The sequence below is a fragment of the Rhinolophus sinicus genome, chromosome 2 (genome assembly GCF_057876585.1).
Source record: "Rhinolophus sinicus isolate RSI-liver-muscle chromosome 2, RSI-T2T, whole genome shotgun sequence".
Classification (NCBI taxonomy): domain Eukaryota; kingdom Metazoa; phylum Chordata; class Mammalia; order Chiroptera; family Rhinolophidae; genus Rhinolophus; species Rhinolophus sinicus.
In genome coordinates this window covers 14115002-14137116 of record NC_142502.1, presented here as the reverse complement: position 1 = coordinate 14137116, position 22115 = coordinate 14115002, and the positions used below count along the sequence as shown (strand labels likewise).

Below are 22115 nucleotides of genomic sequence, written 5' to 3'. Positions count from 1 at the left end.
GGCCCTTTAAGAGGAAGCCTTTAAGAGGAAGCTTGGGTTTCCCACCAGATGGTCAGAATCCCCACTCTTTTTCACGCCCAGGTGTTGTGAGGGCTCCTCTTCCCGGCACCAGTACTCCAGACTGGGAAGGTCAGTGTGGGGCTGGGATCTCTCGCTCCTCCATGGGGAACATGGAGGAGCCTCTACGGCCGAGATATCCCTCTATATTCTCAACAACCACAAGGAGGTTTGGGGCCTATTTCGCCTCTCCACCTCCTGCCAGTCTTGTCGTGGCTTCTTTATATCCTTAGTTATAAAACTTCTGTTCAGCCAGACTTTAGATGGTTCTCCAGGTTGAGTGTTCTGTAATTTAGTTGTAATTTTAATCTGTTCATGGCACAAAGCAGGCACAGTGTTAATCTACTCCACCATCTTGGATCTCTCTGCAGTTAGTTTATTCTAAGTTTATCTGGTCCAGTAGTAGTTTTTTCTTGTTGTTTTTGAACACCCAGAGCCCAGCATAGTTCCTGACACATAGTAACTGCTCAGTAAATACTGAGTGTTGGATAGTGCATAAACATGAGCTCAGAATTGTACTCTGATTGTTATTCCAGTTAGTTGCAGAGTTAGACAGACATTTCCTTAAACGTGTCTCCCCTTAAAAGCAGGGCTGACAGGGCAAAGACAAAGATAAAAACTTGCTGTGTTGATCAAATGAATGAGCATTTTCAAGTTGGTACTATTTATAATAAATAGCATTACATTTCTCAATAGTCCAAGTTTTAATTTTAGCAGCCGTGATTAGTATGAAAATTTAATCCGTGAGTAAATTGGTGAAAGATCTCCCCTACCCTCTTTTCATGTAATCTTGACCCTTTGAACAAATGAATAGACTTTTTCAAGCATTATTAAAAGGAAAGATGCTTTTATTTAAACTTAAGAGCCAAAGAATTTTTAATAAACTTGTGATTGAATGAACACAGGGTTTTATAATGAAATTTTTATACTCACCTTAGTGGTACAGGGTTTCCCTACCCAGCCCTCCCCCCGCAACAAAAGATGGGATGTGGTTTATGATGAGGTAATTCTGTAGAGGTATTTTATTGAATACCTAATCTCTGGAGAGATTTTCCTGGTGGCTGGTGTCCCAGAAGTCATGCTCGTAAAACAGTTGCCCCTAACTTGTTGGATCCGTTCACTCTCCTATGGCATGACTCTACTGTTTGGATTTAAAACAGGGATATGGCAGTGTTCAGTTGTCTAGCTATAAGGATAACTAATTTTTTTATTATTAAAAAAAATATTTCAAATGAAAGAAGTGAGTTAGGATTTTGTAATGGAAGACCATTTTGTACCCTAGTATTAGGATTTATTTCCTGAGACTTATTTATTGATTTATTGATTTATTGATTTATTACCATATGCGACAAAGGAGAAGAAACTGGTCTTATGTCTTGGACCCAGAGAACAGTATGAAGACAGCAAGTTTGTGGGTCAGTATAGTTTACAGCATAACTTTAAGGGAACATAATTCTGTTTAGTGTGGCGTGGGGGCAGAACCCTGGGTTTACCCCAGGGCTCATGCTAATGAGCTGGGGAATCCTGGGGCATTTGAGCCTTCCCTCTTACGGATTTGAAGGGAGTATAATGTAGTGGAAAGAACATGGAATTTGGGATCAGCATTGATTTACTCAGAGATGGCAGGGGTTTTTAATCTGTTTGACCTCTTAATATCATTGTACTAATAGGCTGTGTGATTTTAAGCAAATAACTTAAGCTCTCTGATCTTCATTGTCCTTGTGGGGAAGGTGGGAGCAAGGCTGTTGGGGGGAATAAATACGGTAAGATACACACCTCAGGTGCACTGCCTCTTTCATAGGTAGCTGCCAATAAATGTCAGTCCACTTCCTCCCTCCACTTCATTGGTGCCACACCACCAGCACACGAAATAACTTTCAGGCTTCATGTTAGCAGAATGTAAGTTTATGTTTGAAAAATCAAGCCCAAGGAAGGAAGCAGTCCCATGAAATTCTGGGAATGTAAGAAGACATGCGTGTAATTTAATCGGTATCCTAGTGCATTTGGAATATTTGCTTATGACTCTTGAGCTTTAATTCTAAAAGTCATTGTATCTATTACCAGTTTTCTTTAATTTTTTTTCCAGGAAATTCTAGATATTTGGGACCTATCCCTGAGATACATTATTGCCAGTTTTTCATTTCAAATTTTAATTAGTTCTCAATACAACATATTTACTCGTTTTTACTTTTTTAAAAGGCTCAAGCCACTTAGAATAAACAAGTCTGTATTAATTTCTTCTTAATTTGGTTTCAGTGATTTTAAAAAGCTTCTTATATAACACTAACATTTTAATTATATTCCTTTCTCTGAAGATTCTTACATTGTATTCTTTTAAAAAATAGTAATACATAGTTGTTTGATAGAATTCAGATGTTTTAAGTTCCAAGTGAAACTCTTGAGCATCGTCACAAAAATTGTACTAAAATTTCATTTATTTCATTTTACTGTTTATCCTAAGAGGTTAACATAGTTAACTTAAAAATTAATCACCAGTATTTTTTGAAAGTTTTATCTATACTAATTGTAATATTTAGCTTTTCCTGTTTTCAAACCTTAGCACAAATCTTTTTGGAATAACTTGTTCTTCTAGAGGGGGAGAAAATATTTAGAGTTCAGTCTATGGGTTCCTACAGTGCTTTTGTGATAAGAAGGGTGCCCTTGGCCAGATTGCAAAAAAATGCTGAAATGTTTCCATATAACTGAGATGGCAAGAAGACCAAAGAATTTGCCTTGGTCCCTCCCACTTCATTTATTCTGGCAGAAATCCCAGGGTGGTCTCACAACTGCTCCTGTCAGAAAGGCCTGTTTTGATTTCTAGGGAAAGCATTATAACTCTGTAGCCTTAAATTTTCTTATTGTGGAAAGTTTGGTTATTATAGCAGAAATTATAAATGAAAGGCTATCTTTTAAAGTGATTCATTGACTTGTCCCTGGAGGAACCATGAGTTAATGGGGAGTGTTTAGTGAGAAGTGAAAAGACCCATTTGGTTTAGGATGGGACCCCTGGTGGACTCTCAGGCCAAATGTAGACAGCCCTCCGGGTGAGGTCCTCCCGCTACACAGGCCGGGGTGAGATAATGATTTCCTTGCTCAATTCTCTTTAGCCATGAAGTTTATTAAGGATGTGTTCCTGATTCGTTGAGTTACCATCTTAGTTGTTTCAAATTCTCCAGGCTCAGAACTCGTAATTCAGTGTTAGGATGCATTGATTCCTGTTACAAAAACAATACAGTGTTCATGTTTGAAAATTTGTGAAATCCAAAATAGTAAACAGAAAAAAATTACAGTAACTTCTGATCCAGTAACTTTGAGATAGCTATCTTACATTTTCTAACACTGAAAAATAATAATAATAACACTTAGTTTTATTGGATGGAATATAGTAGAAGAGAAAAAAAGCATTACTGAGATTCAGATAACTGTTCCTTCAAAAAGAGAAATATTGGTTCCTACAAGATTCTTCTAAGGTTTAAAATATGTTTATGTGCATTTTGTGTTGTGTTTTAAAATCATTGTTGATTTTAGCCATGTTCTATTTTATGCAATGCAGTAGCTGAGGTTATGGGAGGAATTATTCACTGTATAATGCTATAGGTGAAATATTCTTCATTCACATGGATATTTGTGATTCTGTTCCGGGAACATGCATTCATAAATTGATACCATCTCTTAGAATGTAGCTTTTTCCTATTTCTCCATCATTTAAAGATAGAGATAAGAATGAGAGAAGCATATTTCTTTTCCATAGGGGTTGGACAGGACCTTTAGGTCAGATCTCTAGTGATTCAAACAAAACAAAACAAATCTCTCTCATTCTCTAGACTCTTGACTTTTGCCTAAAGATGATTTATAAAACTGAAGTGTGGCTAATCTTTAAACAATACTTGAGGGATCTGATTTTCCAATACCCGTAATACATTTAACAATAGTACATCACAAAACACTTACTCTTAAGTGTTTTGTGCTCTCTTGAAATGGATAATTTAAAAGTGGAGTGGCCAAAAAAGAGGAAAACAGTTTCTTAATTCAAAAGAGATGCTATTAGAAATATTTCTTTTTTTTCAAAGGAGGGTGTAGGCTAAAGCATTTTACATGTATGTTTACTTTTGATAAACTTGAAGTGCCAATTAAAAGAAGGAAAAGCAGAATTCTTATAAATTCCTCTCTATTTTGAAAACCAGGTCTTGCCTAAAATTAATATTCTAAAATTTTTCTGTTTTGATGACGGATGTTTTAAATTATCAAAGAAAGCGTGATCTTTCCCATAGCACTTTGGCATGGCTTATCCTGTAGGTGGTTAGTCCCCCTTCTTATATTTCGTATTCATGAGTGAAATTGCTTTTATTTTATATGTGTTGTTTAAACATGCAAGGTGTGACAATTAAGTTCGAGAACTTGTTGCAATGATGTTGCTAACATTTTTTTATATGAGAGGGATTATTGTGAATTTGTACCAACTGGACAAACAGTTAACCAAGCTTACTAGTATATTTGGAAGTGCTGAAAAGGCTGTGTGAAAAAGTTAAACAAAAACAACCTGAACTTTTCACCAACAATTCATGGCTCTTGCATCACGACAATGCACCAGCTCACGCAGCACTTTCTGTGAAGGAGTTTTTAACCAGTAAACAAAAAACTATCGGAACACCCGCCCTAGTCACCTGATGTGACCCCCAGTGACTTCTTTCTTTACCCGAAGATAAAGGAAATATTGAAAGGAAGACATTTTGATGACATTCAGGACATTAAGGGTAATACGACAACAGTTCTAATGGCCAATTCAGAAAGAGTTCCACTATTGCTTTGAATGGTGGCCTACGTGCTGGCATTGGTGCATAGCTTCCCAAGGGAAGCCCTTCGAAGGTGACCATAGTGATATTCAACAATGAGCTATGCAGCACTTTTTCTAGGATGAGTTCGCGAACTTAATTGTCTTACCTCGTGCGCAACATATACCAAGCAGTTTACATACCATGTCTCATTGAATTGTCACAAAATCCTATGAAGTTGATATTACTAACATTAATTAACACTCAACGTCTCATTTGCTAATAAGAGGTAGAGGCAAGATTTTAATTCAGTCTAAGTCTGTGGCCCAAGGCTGTGCTACTTCCTAACTTCCTTGGTTGAAAATGAGAACATCATTCCATGTACCAGCTTTTTCAAAGGAGCAGTTGGTTATAAAAGAAAGACATTATGCTGAAAGTCTTCATTTTGTTTTTCCCCCAACTCAAATTTTTTACAGGTAAGCTTGGATGTGGTTCTCCCAGCATACAGTTTAGCGGTCTCATCGCAGAAGATGAGGTGAGCCTCCTTGCTGCAGCTCTGCGGATTCAGGTTGGTTTGACACAGCTATTTAAAAATTTTTGGGTCTGGAGCTTTGAGTAACGGTGACTAATGTTTTACAAGATTTTGTTTAACAGACGCAACGTTAAATACTTTGCACACATATGTCATTTAATTCTCACAGGAATCCTATGGGACAATGTTATTCCCATTTGATGGATAAGGAAATGGAAACTTAGAAAAATTAAGTTACTTGCCTTTGGTCACATGATAAATATGGGGCAGGGACCCAACTCAGAGTCCATCATTACTTTTGTGTTGCTGTGTAATAAATTAACCCTCAAATTTAGCAACTTCAAACAACAAATATTATCTTGTAGTTTCTGTGGGTTAGAGATGCGGGAGCAGCTCAGCTGGGTGGTTCTGGCTCAGAGTCGCTCGTGCAGTTGAAATCAAGATATTGGCCAGGGCTGCAGTCATCTGAAGGCTCGACTGGGGCTAGAGGTCCCACTCCCAAGATGGCGCACTCACATGGCTGTTGGTGTATTTAATTCCTCATTGGCTATTGGCAGCATCCCTTTGTTCCACATCTTGTGGACTTCCTCGTGGGCTGCTCACGACCTGGCAGCTGACTTCCCCCAGAATGAGTAATCCAAAGGAGAGAGCAAGGAGGAAGCCACAGGTTTTGTGACCTCGTCTCCAAAGTCACACACCGCCGCTTCCTTTTTTCCTCTTTGCTAGAAGTGAGCCACCAGTCACTCACAGGGAAGGGAATTGGGCTCCCCTCTTGGAGAGAGGGGTATTAAAGAATTTGTGGCCATCCTGTTGAGCCAACACCACGTCTGCAACCTAAAGCCCAGCATCCCCAGGTCTCCACTCCACAAGCTTCTTAGTTCTGCTGGTCCCCTGGCCTACAATGATGGCAGCTGCCAGCAAAGGCATTAACTAGTGGCAGAGAAGACTGAGCTGCTCATTCCTGCCCCAGTACAATTAAAAGAAGCAAGTTTTAGTTCGTTTCTTTCTGACATTCATAGCAATACACCATTAAAACTTACTTCAAAATGGGATGTAAGGATGTGTGACAACTCAGGTAAAGCCAAATTTTATTTCCTTGTGTGTGTCTGTATTACTATTTAGTAGTAATTTAATTTACTTGTTCTTTTATATCAATGTAGAAGAATTATACTTTAAACGGTGTTGCAAATTTTGGAAGCTCAGCATCCAAGTTGATCATTTATGCATTCTCATATTTTCCTCATTTTTCTTTTCTAATCAAGATGAAGAATCCACTCTGTAATTTTAATCTTTGTACTTGATGTCTTTAGGTGAACACTGAAACTATTTTAATAGCACATATATCTCACATTTTCCTTTTCAAGAAAAAAACTACAAATTAAGTAACATGGAAATAAAATGATTCCTAATATTCCCTTGAGCTGTCATGCAACTTCGTAATTCTTTTCATGGCATGACATGCCTCAACAATATTTTCACAGTTGAGATACATGCCCTGTCAGCTTTTACTCTCCTGACATGTTTTCCTTTCTGTCCTTCCTAAAGAATATGGTCAGTAGTGGACGGAGGTGGCTTCGTGAGCAGCAGTACACGAGGTGGCGACTTCACTGCCTGAAATTGCAGCCCCTCTCCCCCGTACCAAGGTATCTGGGTGATGTGTTTATACTGACGTCAGCTCATCAAAGTGCCTTAGATATCCAGAATGATCCATTACGTGGGAGGCATGACTCGTGGGATTATGGCTTTGATGGTAGATCATTTTCTGTAATCAGAGTGCCACACTTTTTTCTGTCACTTAAGTCCTCCAGAATTAAATAATAATGAACGTGTTTACCATATTCAATTCTGAAGTGCATATTTTTTCATTTCTGAGATCGATGTTGTGTCTTGTATTAAATGGCAATGTTTTTTTCTTCTTAGTAGTCCGTGAAATAATGGTATCTTAGGTTTGACAAAATACAGTAATGTAATATTTGGAACATGCTTTTCAGTGTTAGAAATGTCCAACATATGTCATCTTGGTCTTCAGGGCCATGTAGCTTTCTACTTGGGGGGTGTAAATGGCCACCCAGCCCAAACACCACTCCATGTGGGACGTGCACTCAGCTTTCTTCAGAGCGTGGTGATATCTCCTGTGTGACAGGATGTTCTGTCATAGACCAGATGGATATTTTCTTCAGAGTGGCATTTAATGAAGTGTAAGCTACGTAGTCTCTCTGTATAAATTTGGAAATACAAACTGGAGGACATTGTCTCAGCATTTTTAACATAATTAGTTAGATAAGCTATCTGAGCCAGAGAAATAAATGCATTCCCCAGCCTCATAATGCGTCCTCTGTGGCTGCCCTGCCACCTCAGTGAACTGGCTTTGTCCCTCATCCAGGGCGGGCATAATATAATGGCAGAGCTTCCCCGGGTGATCCCATCGCCAGTGTTGGGGTGAGAGCTGAGTGTGGATAGTTAAAACTTCCAGTAATTGACTAAGTTTTCACTTGATAACCAGTTGCTTTTTAGATTTCACTTGATAACCAGTTGCTCTGTTTCCTTGCACATTTACTGAACACTGTGGTTTGATTACATCCACCGGGCTGGTGAAACCCTCCCAGCTCTGCTTCACCCCTGCAACAGACTAAACATCTCAGTCACCTTCTGTGTTCATGAACACACAAATTCCAAGGAATGCTGTTTTTTGTAATACCATCCCTGTAGTTCATAAAATACTTTCCAAGTTACTTATAGTGTTATAGGACCTTAATGTTTTAAAGTAAATGAGAAAATTCTACTTATAGAGAGCTGAAAACTAAAAATCGAGATGGACCCTACCAAATCGTGTGCCACAATCTTTGTATAAATCAAAATGAGTTCTACTTTGGGGAAAAAAGTGCTTTCCTTGCTTAACCAAATTTAACTTCTAGAGCCACTGAGCAAAGCAAGGCAGGCCGAGTAGTTTATAAATCACTCAAAAAAATGAAAATGATGTGAGTGTCACTCTTTAGCTTGTGAAGAAAAAAACCTTGGAGATTTTCCAAGAGTGGGCTCTTTGATTTAGGAGATTGTGGCAGGAGAGAAACAGAAAAAAGGGGTAGCCAGGGAAGTAAAATGGAGTAGGAGCGAGGACAGGGAAAGAGAAGAGATAAAGAAAATGCAGGCAGGCTTGGGGGCGGGGGGTGTAACCTGGCCAGAGGCACAGCCCAGCCCCCATCGGGCCCAGCTCCCCAATCTGAGCTGTTCTAGTGCCCTTCCGAGAAGTCGGGATTGGAGGCAGCTTCACTGTTATCCCGAGCACCAAGGTCAGTCCCTGTGGGGTCATGGAGGAGACGATAGGGTCGTATGGGGCCTCAGAGTAGATTGTCAACAGTAGTAACAAAAAGTCCAGAGCAAGAGAGTGATCTGCTACCCAGTGCAGAGACTGCTGTGCCCCCAAATAAGGAGGGGTCCAGGGCCAGTTAGGGAACCGACTACTGTCTTCTCAGCTGTGAACCCTTAAGACGGAGTCTCTGATGCCTGCTCTCCCATTCTTTGGCTTGCGCCTGCCAGGTCTCACTCTCAAACAGATGGTCAAGCAGACGGATGGATGGCCTGAATCCCCAGTAAAAAAAATAACAAAAATGGCTGTGCTCAGGAGTCCAGCCTGAGCGATCTCTGAGAAGTTCAGCACGTGCTGATTTTCGTAGCCCTCCTGTACAATGAGCAGCGGTATTCTCACCTCTCCAGAGGAGAAAATAGAACAGTTAAAGTATTTGTCTAGTGGAACGCCAGAGCTCCTAAAATGTCCTGTGCCTGACGTTGAGCTTCAGGCATTAGGTCCATTACAGTTATGTAATTAATAAAATATTTTGAAATATGATTTTGGACTTGAAATAGGAAAGAAAGAGGGAAAGTATGGACCCAGATAAAACAAAAGAGCATTTCCATATTTTTGAATAGCCAAGAGATTATGGGGCTAGCCCAAGAAGGAAGCATTATGCAATAACCCGTCTGTTCACGGTTAATGAGTCCACCAATCACCCGGAGAAAGCATGGAACTCGATGGTGGATTTATAGTTGCGGGACCCCTTTGGGCACATTGTCACTCACAGCCTCCTCTCCTGTAGCATAGGTGTTATCCTGGTACCTGGGCAGAGCTCTAAGATCTTGATGAGTTTTTCAGAGTTGCTTCCCTAAAGCTATGTACCGTTTTCTCATGCGCATTCATTGTTAGCAGTTGTGATAAATACTGCTTGGGAGAAAGGACCACAAAGCCATCCCATTGATTTAATTGTTGGCGCGGCGTGTGGCTGTTTTTCACGCTAGCAGCGACCACCTAAGCTGAGAAGACTCTTGCCTCTTCTGTGTCCCCCCCCCCCAGTGATATTGAGATTTCCAGAGCACAGACTCCAAAAGCTGTGGATGTCCTTGCCAAGGAGATAGGATTGCTTGCAGATGAAATTGAAATCTATGGCAAAAGCAAAGCCAAAGTACGTCTGTCGCTGCTGGAAAGGTTCAAGGATCGAGCAGATGGAAAATACGTCTTAGTTGCTGGGTAAGATTTGCTTTCTACCTATTTTACCAGAGAGACATTTACCAAACTCGTCCCTGTGTATGTCTGTCATCACACCCCTCACATCCATCACACTTGCACACTCGACATTATCTTGTCCATTTCACTTGGCATTCCTGCATTTCATGTGAAACAGTGAGTTTATTTTCCACGCAGAACAAATTAGTCTCCACACAGTATGAAATGCAACGAGTCGCTGATCCACTACTTTATTTTTTGTTTCTCATATTGTGTTTTGATCATCCTTGCTCCACCTTCAATTTTTCATTTGTTTTTCAGGATAAAAATTAAAAGAAGAATTGAAAGTGAAACATTTTGAACTGAGCAGGGGTTTTTGGGTGTGTGTTCTACTTAGAAATAACATTTCAGTGGAAAGTGTACAGATAATTCCATGATACTTTGGTTATTCTCCTCATGTCTTTAATATTTCTTATTAATATATTTGGATTATAAAAACTCACCGTTTCTCTCTTCTTGTGTTTCAAAATTGACGTTGGGCCATTTTCTTTTGTGTTCGTCATTTTTTAAAAGAAATGCATAATTTTTATGAAAAGGAGTGTTTTCTTTATTATTTTTTCCTCATTTTAAAAAAAGAAATATATTCACTAGCTGAAAAACAAAACAATAGAAAACAAGGGATTTCAAATATTTATTCAATGTGACCTGAGGGAACATTGAGAGACCATATAAATTCCTTTGTTGTTTTGAAATATCGTTGCACGGACTTGCGAATGATATATAGGCCAATGCTTGAGGCACAAAAGCGTATTAACAGGCAGAGACATTTATAACTGGACTTGACTCATAGTTTACTTTATTTTTACATATTTAATTATTAATGTAAGTGCTTTCTTTCTTTTTCTGGTTATAAAAATTATACTCATGGTAAAAATATTTCAGAAATACCAAAAAGTATAAACAAGAGAGTGAACCATCCCAAATCCTAGCACCCAGAGGAAACAGCTGTTAACATTTGAGACCATCTTGACACAGATACAGCCCTTCATAAATGAGATCATTTGCACTGCTCCAGTCAGTGATTTGATTATTCAGCAGTTTGTCATGCACCTAGCTCCGTGGCAGCCCATACTGAGCCATGTTGTTATTTTTCATGACAACATACCATTGCACTGTTTGCATCCGAGAGACATCAGGTGCTGGGGGAGGGGGTCCCAGGTAACGCCCAGGATGAGGCTGGATTCCATTTTCCAACGTCTTCCCAACACTGAGAAGCGCTGCGTGGCTCAGCCACTAATAGTACAGCATGTTTCTAATGCTTCAAGTCTATCAAGGCAGAAAATGGTTTGCAAACATCATAGGGATGTCCCATAATTCATTTAACCAATTCTCTATCCGGGGGCACTTAAATTGTTTCCCATTTTTGGCCATTATATAAACAGCGAAAATTAACAACCTTGGGCACAGATATTCGTGTGTTTGTCCAATGTCTCCTTGGGAAAAATCCCTAGAAGTGAATTCAATGTTTTTAAACTACAAATAAAGATAAAAACTACAAAAAAAGGATGATATCGTGCACAATAATACCTGTTTAATGGTATAATAATTTCTTCTTATCACCTCTCCCTCTGTTTACCACCTTCCCACTTACCCCTCCTGTCCCCCCAGCTCCTTCTGTTGCTGTTTTATACGAGGTTTAGACAGCCAGGGTTTTTCAGAGGCACTGTAGTTTTGAGGAATTCGTACCTTATTGAATGAAGCACCTTGGTTGCCTTTGGCTTAAACCTTCTCCTTCAGGCTTCAGGCTCACTTAGAGTTGGACTCCCCACCCTAATGGGGTATTTTCCAACCTAGGACTCCCCTCCCCAAACCTAGTCCCGCATAACTGAGCTGTGGGAAGAGTCCTTGCTGAAAGATATTGGTTATTGGTCCCACCTGCAGGTACCCTCTGGGCCAATCTCTAAAAGAAGCCAGCTGACGGGAGGGGGGGAACTCCTGGTTCCCCCGAGTTTGCAGCTCACATCTAGTCAGTGTTGCTTTGATGGAAGAATGCTTGATGCAGGTTTGTTGACAGTGGATAAACGAACTCTTGGATGCAGAGAAGTTCCAAAGCAAATTCAGCCTCTTGTCCGTGGGTGTGCGTCTCTTCCTCCATGCCTTAGGTGACCTTGGTAGGTAGGTTTGCTGGTTTTCTCATCATTTAGGGTAGAAAACGCAGGACGCACTCAGTTAACGAAGGAAAAATCAAGCAGTAATTTTTGATGTGGAGTGGCTGTGGTTTACTCTGTTTTGGGCTTCTCAGTTTTGGAAATAAACACACGAATCTAGACATTGCCCTGCCCTTCGCTGGGAACACAGAATTGATGCTTCTAAAACAAAAGCTCTGCTGGTATCGTTCTCAGGTTCCTAACTTAAAGGCATCCTGTCAAAGCCTGGCCTGCAGCCACACGCTGGAGCGTGACCAGGCTCACTAGGATTACAAGCACGCAGGGGCCTGTACCCAGGAGAACTGCCCCGCACTCTCTGTAGCATTTACATGTGCAGTTGAGCTGAAGAAGCCAGGCTGCCGTGTTGTAGACAGAAACGAAAATTAAACCTGAATTCTCCAGTACGAATTGAACCCCACGATATCAGTTATTTTTTTCTGAAATTGTGATATAAGTTCCTTTACTTCACAAAGGACATGAAGGAACAAAAGTTAAACGGTTCCTTTCGACTGCATTGGGAAAAAAAAGCTGTAAGGGTAGGATTTAGAGATATATATATATGCATCCGTAGCAGAATTTGAAGGATTCCACACTGTATTCTGTGAGGGAGGAGTAAATTTTCCCACCAACACAAGAAATGATATTTAATTGTGTGAACTGCCTTTGTTATCTAATCTTTTAATAGCTGGCTGCTTGAGATTAGTTTAAAACAGATCATTTTATTTATAATCTAAAACAAAAAGTTCATTTGAAATAAAGATCACCCCTATATTTTTACTTTTGGTCAAGTCAGTTATGGTAAAGTGACCTCATCAAACCATTATATACACTGTTGCAACTTCTTTAGAAACGTGAATGATCCTCCCATTCAATGGAGAATTTTTTCTTAAAGGTGTTTTATTCTGAAAATAATATTGACTCTTTGTATAAACATTTAACATAAAGTAGAAAGAAGGAGAAACTAAGTATCTTATTACTCAGAAGGGTTAAAAATTTTTGTGTCTCCTCCCAGGATTTTATCTGCATTTGTCCTTTTTTCACATTGAGATCGTGTCATAAGTATCACTTTGTGTCCTTCCATTTGTCTGAATACTGTAACATAAATCTTTTCCCATGCTTTAGAACTCATACCCAAGTACTTTTTCAATAAATCTAAATAACAATATATTTGTTATTGTCCATTTGAATTTATGTGTAAACACAATTTAAATATATCAACAGTGGGATGAATATAGAAAACAATGGGATTAAAATTTTTTTCTATTATTAATAACCCAAATGCAGAACAGATTAATTCGCTTTAAAAAGACATTCTTCAAACTTTAGAATTTCTTATTCTGTCAGAATCATCTGTATTTCATCAGCTACACATCGCATGGTATTTACACCTACACATCACTTTATTTGCCTTGCCTGACAAAATGAAAAGTATTGGGAATTGTTCAGGGAAATATGCCAAAAGAATCTTAGGGGCTCTTGAGTATTACATATTTTCCCAGTTACACTAATGAAAAGGAATTTGTTTGAGAACTTGACTCAGAGTGCAGCTGTAGGGCATTGAGTGTGTTGCAGGAATCGGTCTCCATTGGCCCTTTACCGATTTCTGTCCAGAAGTTTCTAGAACGTCTCTGAATTGCTTGAACAGAGCAGTTGAAAGAGAAGCCCAAATTGGTCTGTGAAGAGACTGGATTTCACATTAAAGAAAAATTTAAATTATTCACATCACTTTTTTTTTTTTTTCTGTAGAGTGCCAAACACCTGGTTAGATTTTTTGTTTGTTTTTGTTTTCAAATGTTTCAACCCATTATTTTGGTCAGTAGAAAAATAACCTTTACTGAATTTTCTAAGACTGTACTTTTCTGCATTGGGTACCTATTTAAATATCTGTGAGTTTTTGTTTTATTTGTATCACTTGCAAAATATAACAACAGTGTTTAGAAGGAACCACTACTGACAGGACTTTTGAACTATTTACCTCGGTCATGTGTGATGGGAAACACAACCAAACGGACTATGGAGTTTATCGTGAGATGATAAAAGGCTTTTAAAAAACCTTCTAAGTTATGAAGATGCGTGGCATGACTGTTGTTCTTCATATGCTGTCCAAGCATATAGTTTTGAAGTTCATGGTTAGACCCACAGTTAATGGCAATAATGCTATTTAACAAGATTCTGGATTTTGAGAACAGTTCAAAGTTTTATCACTTATCCCTATATAAGTAATCTCTTTGATCTTTGAGTAAATGTAAACTTCTTTCAAATCGTGTCCAAATTGGCACAGTGCACTTAATAAATTTTTACTGTAGTTGGCAATAAATATTTGTCTCAGAAAAGGTGTTATTCCTTTGTCAACCATTTTGTACCCATCTGTGCCCTAGACAGGTGACAGGAATTCAAGGAAAATGGGCATAGTACTTCACCGCCTGGTGGCCTGGTAAGCAAGACAGACATGTCGGGAAGCTTCCAGTGATGCCCTCTGAAAAGTTATATAATACACACATAGTGGGTACTGTGGGCTATCGGGGGGAGCAGATCCAGCAGCTGGGAGAAGTTGAGGAAAATAATGAACAAAAATCACAGTTCTCGCTCCATAAACTCATAACGCTTACAGAAAATGAGGTTTACATGGTGCTTATTTTCTAAACCAACTTGATAATATGGAACCTGAGGCTAAGAATATTGGGACAATAATTAAACCACATTTTGATGCCATATGCAGAAATGATGTGAAATAAGTTTTTATTGTAGCTTTCCTTTTATTGCTCCCAATAAATACTTCCTACTTTCTGATTTCCCTGACTTGTAATAGTTGGCAGAAAGCGAAGCAGTCCTGTGTTTCTAATTAAGAATTGGATGGTTAGCTGAAGTTCTGAGGAGGTCATCTCTGGGCGTGTCTGCTCTTGGCTGTCTCCAGCGGCTGTTAGCATATCCTGGGGAATGAGAATGTAATCCTTCGTGTACACAGTTTAAATAACCCTCCTATTCCTTTGCAAGTAGGAAGTCCTCAGTGTGGTTCTTAAACCACCTTATGTTTGATACCACATTTTCTTTATCGGCTGTTGGAAAATTGTGATACCTGTGGCTTTTTAACGGTTTTTTATTTATGTTGTATCTAAAAAATAAAAAGTTGGCTCAGAGCATAAACACCTTCACATAACTTGGCGTCTTCATGTTGACCGGGTTTCGTGTGGCTGGAGGAGGTTGAGGTTCCTGCACTGAGCAGTGTTCAGGTTGGCTCACCAGCTTCCTACCAGTGACCCCCTGGTGCAAACTCCAGTGACCACTCACTTCTAGGTCCTCACCAGGCTTCAGACTCTTCAGACTCTGGACGTTTCCTTGGTTTCTTTCCAAGGCTCTCTGTCACAGCCCTGCCTCCTCCTCAGGGTTTCTCTTACGTTTTACTGCCTTTTCTTGCTCGGTGTCCTTTTGCTCTCTTGTCTGACTCTTCCTTAAGAAAAAACGTTCTTAACAGTTTTGTTCTGATCTTACTCTATTCACGCTCACTGACTGATCTTACCCATGCCCATGCTTTAAATTGATAATTGCAGTTAATGATTTCCATCCATAGAAATAACCTAGTGAGGTTAGATGACTAGCCTGGGATTGATTTTCAGTTCTGCTAGTTGTGTGACCTTGGGCAAGTTACTTACACTCCTTGTGCCTTAGTTTCCTCATTTCTCAAATTGGGGAAAAAATAACCAAATATATATAAACACAGAGCCTAGCTTATTAACTACTGCGAGCCCACCCTCAATTTTATCAAGCTAATGTTGATTCATTTGTCAGGTTTCAGTTTAGATGTTACTTCCTCCAGGAAGCCTTTCCTGATGTTCCAAATCTAGTTTGATCCTCCTTCCATGTGCTGTCATAATGCTGTCTAATTGCCCTATTACCCCTGTCTTGGTGTTTATTACATTCATTGTAATTGCTGATTTATCTGCCATAGCTCTCATCACTCATAAGCTCTGTGATGGCAGTGATGGAATCCAACTTGGACGTCTGTGTGTCCCTGGGGCCTGGCACACAGTAGTACTTAATACATATTTGCTGAATGAGTGGTTGGTGGTCTGAGATAGTTGGGGATGATGTACCTAAGGGCTTTCATTCTTTGTGGTCACATCAGTAGATTTTATAGGTCAGAAAACTCTGTCACCAGTTTTGTTGTGGTTGAGTATCCTAGACAACTGACTCACCATCTAACTCATAGAAGACCATACTGTAAGCCCAAAGGAAACTTTTTTAAACTTGTTGCGATGGTTCAAGTATGCTAAGGAACACTTCTATGGGACCTTACTTGGGAATATAATTCGTGCCTGTCCTATCACATAACGCTGAGATGCTGTTCTGTATGAAGGGGTGATGTTTGGCTTTATAGGATGCTGCAGCCTGCTGTAAGGTCCTCAGAGCACAGGTGGTCGTAGTGCGCTGAGGACCTTTGCACTTGTACTCTTTCCAAATATCTGAGGGGCTGCTGTATCGGAAGGGATGCGGCTTAGTGGGTCTGACTGCAAGAGACAGGAAGCTGAAGGAATGCAGACGTTTCTTCTTTAGTGCAAAGAACTTTCTAACTGGAGAAGCTGTCTGCAGATGAGTGGGCAACCGTGGAGGTAATGAGTTCCCATCACTGCTTGTGTTCAAGCATAGTGGGAGCAACCCTGGGCACTGGTACCTAGAAGGAGATGGATGAGTGGGGGTGAAGAGTCCTTCTAATCCTGAGCTTGGGCCATGCCTTGCTTGCTCGCTCGTGGACCATTGAGTTACGTGCTGTGCCCACATTGTAAGAACAAATGCCAAATTACCCATCAGCAGGAAACAACATCAACTTAATTATAGAAACCATTTGGATGGATGATTCTGTGTGATATCTTGAAGTTAATGTTAATTAGCACCACTGCCAAATCACTTATTGGTTTTGTTTGTTTTGATCTCTTGGTAAAGGTGTGTCTGTATCTTGCCTTTAGCGTAAGCATGGCCTGTGTGATGTAGGAAGGTAGACTATAATGGTCCAAGATAGGTAATTGAATTATTAAGTGGATTTTGCAATGGTATGTTCTCCTAATAGCCTATGATTTGATTCTGGAACCTTAAGTTTATTTTGCATAGGTTGTTTAGGAAATACTATTAAATTCACTTTTTTTCCTCCCAAATCAGGATCACACCCACCCCACTTGGAGAAGGGAAGAGTACAGTTACAATTGGGCTTGTACAGGCACTGACTGCACACTTGAACATCAACTCTTTTGCCTGTCTGAGGCAGCCTTCTCAGGGGCCAACTTTCGGAGTTAAAGGTACTTTATTTAACAACTGGTATAATTTTCAGAGCAAAATTGCAGTGGGAGAAAAGTTTAAAAAGAACATATCAACAGATGTGGCGTTAAAACCTGTCAGAGGAATGAGTGCATTTCACCCCTCCATGCGTTCCTCACACGCGCTCAGGTCACCCCAAGGTGGTTCTCCTGCAGAGGGAACTGCCATGGGGTTTTAGTGGAGCCACCCACGCCACCCCCCTTCCCGACCGGATTCCTTAGTTTCCTGAACAGTGCGCGCCCCCCACCCGGGCTCTTGCTCAGGAGTCCCGCCTTGAGCAGAAAGAAGCCTTCTCTATCATCAGAACCTACTTTGCCAAGCGATTTTGAAACTCTGCCATTGTATTGATGTTTTATCACCCCAACCATGATGAAAGTTCTTTCCATCCAAACAGTTAGAGACCCTCGGTAGGGCCCCAAGTCTTGTCTCATTCGGAGTCACTGTGGGGGCCTGAGGAGCTCTGGAGACTGGACTGGCCGTGGACGGGGATGTGATGGAATCGTCTTTGGCTGTGCTTGGGCTGACTTCTGGCACCATCACATTCACTACTCTTTCTTCACAGAATTATCATGAAATACTTCTCCAGCTCACTTTACAACAGCGTTTATTGCTGCAATTAGTGTTTGTTCTTGGCACTTTGAGGTTTTTAGCAGTATTATATTTATATTACCCTTACAAATATTAAAAATTCCTGACCCCTTAAGTACTGATAACCCATAGCATGTCATGTGTTATGTAGTGGCGTGAGAACTCAACTTGGAGCAAGAAGGCCGAGGTTTTATTCATGGCTGTGTCTCTTACTGCTGTGTGACCTTGAGCCAGTCATAACCTCTCTGAGCTGCATCTGTAAAAGCATAAAAAGGCTTATAGTACCAGGCTTACCGGGTTATTGGGAGGACCAAAGGAGATAGCATCTAAAAAACAGGGTAAACTGTAACGTGCTATGGACATGGAAGGAATCCTGATTGTTTAGGAAAGAGTTTTAACGTAATAACTTTAAAGTTATTAATTAAAGTTTTTAATGCAATAACTTTACTATTTTGAGGGACAAGCAGCATGATGACTCTTATATACTATTATCTAAAATAAATCGACCGAAGTTCATAATGTGTTAGTCTGAGTTAATCAGATGGGGTTTTTTTAACAAAGTTTTTTGATACTTCAATGCACGTTCAGTTTAGATGAAGCATAGCCTCATAAACCTAATAAAATTAACAAAGTCATCTCCTATTTGCTATAATGGCATTTCCTCTTATTATTTTTACCCTTTTTTTAAAACAAGGAAACGGAAGTGCTTCAGTTGCAGAATTAGGCATAGTGTGAACTTTTCCGCCTCCTGTTCTGCTTCGATAGACAGCTCATGTTTCTCACTGCCTATTATTCCATCTGGGTGTGTGTGGGGGGGGAGTGTGCCTCCTTGTTGGGTTCGGGGAGCCATGTCCCTAGGGCCTGTTCATCGGTGTAGCTGTAGTTGGCGACTCATTGTAAACGGTGCCTACTCTTGTTTAGGAGGAGCTGCGGGTGGTGGATATGCCCAGGTCATTCCCATGGAGGAGGTAAGATCGCAAAGGGACACATGTTATGTGTCACTGTTTTTCCTTCCCGGCACCTTTTTTTCTGTGCTCCCATAAACACAGGCCCACCATCCTTTCTCCTCAACCGCAAAGTCATAAATAAGGCCCCAAAAACCAAAAATATCTGCATGACCCATTTGGTGGCAAAACCTGACATACTGTTATGAACTATTTGTGGATTTTGTCTATGCCATTTGATGGAAATATTCATATATTTTGCTGCAGAAATATTGCTTTTAATGAATGGATGCTAACCTAGACGCTGCTTGGGGTGTTTTATAAATAAATTATGTGTACATCACACTACCTTTCTAAATTCCAAAAAAACTTCTGAATCCCGAAACCCAGCTGGCCTGCAGGGTTCTGGATAAGAGGATGTAGACCTACGAGTATCTCGCTGTCGGTCATTTGCTATACTGCCAAATTCAGGAAACGTGGACTTTTCCCTTCTGTAAATTGAGACTCAAAAATCAAAAATAGTTCCCAAGAAAAATGGACAGAAAGGGCCAATGGGGTTAATTCCTATTTCTCTGAGAACCCCTCTGCACCCTGATAATTACTCCCTTGTTCGTTCCCTGTATCTAATCAGTAACCAGGTCTCATCAGTTCTACTCTTTGCTTCAATCCCTTATTTCAGGCCCTGAGAAATCTTCCTAAAGCCCAAATCTAAGCAGGTCCAATGTATTGCAGTCACGTTGAAATACACTCTCAGGGTAGCTGCTAGGAGCCTAGTAAGGAGACTGGGGGGAAAGATGGTGGTGGCTTGGCCCAGGGCAGTGGCAGTGAAGATGCAAAAAAGCATGACATTGACTTGAGACAAGTTTGCTGATGTTACAGAATTAGATGTGAGGGTGAGAAAAGAGGAGGATTCAAGGATGATATCCAGGATCCGGGGTTGGGCAACTCGATAGAATCATTTATAGAAACGGAGGCTGGGAGAGTAGTAGTAACAGATGTGAGGAGGCTGGAACTGGTGGCAAAGGTGACAGTCATCGGAAGAGTCCTGTGCGGGGCCTGCAGCCATCCAAGTGGGTATAAATAGACAGCTGGAAAGAAAAACTTACGTTCAATTCTACAACGGGCAAAGGATGCAACAGAAACATCAGGAAAGAAATATTAACGACCCCGTGCATGTTTAGCTTCACTAATAATCAAATTAATCTACAGTAAAACCACTATCAGTTATCATATTATTTGCCCAATTGACAGGGTTGGATTTTAAAAACTAATACCAAGTTTTGACATGACACTTATTTGAAATACATTTTTATACACTGCTGGGACATGTATGTTGGTAATACTTTCATGGAGGCAAGTTAGAAATATGTATTGCGTGCCTCAAAAATACTCATACCCTTTGGCCCAAATACATCCATTTTTAGTTTATCCAGAGGAAAAATTGGCTGTGTGTGCAAATATTTAATTTTAAAACCGTTCATCTTTACAGTTTGTAGCATTAAACAATTGAGGGAAAACCTTAAATGTCTAATAACAGGATTTTAAATTAACTATATTTTGAAGACTCATGATATAAAAATGCTAGTAATATTAACATTAAGTGTAAAATCTAAGGTATAAACTATTATGGTGTCATGATCTCAATATTTCAAATTATAAATATTATAAAATATATATGTATATGCAATTTTTTACATTTTCTAGTGATCACATATTTTGTTACAAAATGAGATTTTAACAAGAAAATGTAAACGTTTAATCTTCCAAGAAATGAAAGAAATGCAACTTGAAACAGAACACCACTTTTTCAACTATTAAATTAACTTAATTTTTTAGCCCAAAGGTTACTTTGTTTCTGAAGTAACTGATCTGCCAGCGTTTTGTGGGTGGTATTCCAACTCTTTCAAAAAGCAATTTGGTGATATTATCAAGATCCTTTAACCCAGTAACCACACTGCTGGAAATAATTGCGTATTAGCAATTAATTTAAAAAAACACACCACTATTTGTATGTATTCTTTATAATTGTAGCCTTCTTTGCAAAAGTGAAAATTTGGAAGTAGCTTAAATGTCCAGACATAGGAGACTGAAAAATTTTGGTACATCTGTTCAGTTATACAGCCCCTATAAATTGTTACCTATACATAAACAAAATTATTACATAAGAATAAGTTCTTTAAAACAGGAGGTATAAAATTATAAGTATGCTGATTCTACAAATATGTATACACATAGGACTGAAAGGAAAATAGAAGAATTAATAGAGTTGTGAGAATGATATATTTTCTATTTCTCAGACTTTCTGTCATATTTTATTTTTTTAAGATTTTTATTAAAAATATAGCGAACATACAATATTATACTAGTTTCAGATGTACACCATAGTTATTCAACATTTATATACCTAAACAAGTTATGTCATATTCTATATTGTTCTATTTGTTACTGTTTGTTTTATGCCCTGCCACGTTCCAAAGTATTTTTGATGAGACTATTTTCTAAATCATGAAACAGTGCATAAAAGGAAATGAAAATGAGGAAAACAAAATAAGGCCAGATCACTAAGCCCTTCAGAATATTTCACCCTTAACCCGAGAAAGAAAGAATTTGCAACAGAGAGTGGGCTCGAGAGTTCTTTATTGTCAGGTGGTAGGCCCTGACATCGATTTTCTGACTTCAGCTGTTTTATGGACTCAGTTCATAAAAAGGAGATGTAATTAGTGTAATACTTTATTTATTTAGAAAGTCCTCAACTACTGCCATAGTTGCTTGAAACAAGTAGAAAGATGTTTTCATTTCATTTGTAGTTCAACCTTCACTTGACGGGGGACATCCATGCCATCACTGCTGCCAATAACTTATTGGCTGCTGCCATCGACACAAGGATTTTGCATGAAAACACTCAAACTGATAAGGTGAGAAAAGTTTCTCCGTGGCCATTTGGGGCATCGTATCCTGGGATTCCTGGATTCATAAGGAGTTCATGGAAAAAATTCTGGAGCCTGTAAACTCTGAAATTTTATTCAACATTTTGTGAATTTCTGTATGTCCTCCTTTCTTGGGGAGCATATCCATACTTTGGTTGGATTCTCGAATGACGATATGACCACTGCCAAGTTTGGGGGAGAATTGTGTTAATTGTACTTTTTAAACCCAATATTCTTTGAGACAAGTCTCTTTAGTTTTGAAGGTAGTTGGTCTGCCAATCCT

The 22115-nt window shown here is 39.5% G+C and overlaps 1 protein-coding gene across 1 annotated transcript in view; it reads left to right on the top strand.

The window, feature by feature from the left end:
• The window catches only part of MTHFD1L (methylenetetrahydrofolate dehydrogenase (NADP+ dependent) 1 like), a 188026-nt gene that overhangs the window by 32696 nt on the left and 133215 nt on the right, over window positions 1-22115 (top strand). Inside the window, exons 9-14 of the mRNA XM_074333706.2 lie at window positions 5306-5397; window positions 6907-7004; window positions 9710-9883; window positions 17218-17354; window positions 18883-18929; window positions 21713-21820. Coding sequence (XP_074189807.1) covers window positions 5306-5397; window positions 6907-7004; window positions 9710-9883; window positions 17218-17354; window positions 18883-18929; window positions 21713-21820 — 656 coding nt within the window. The remainder of the gene's footprint in view (window positions 1-5305; window positions 5398-6906; window positions 7005-9709; window positions 9884-17217; window positions 17355-18882; window positions 18930-21712; window positions 21821-22115) is intronic.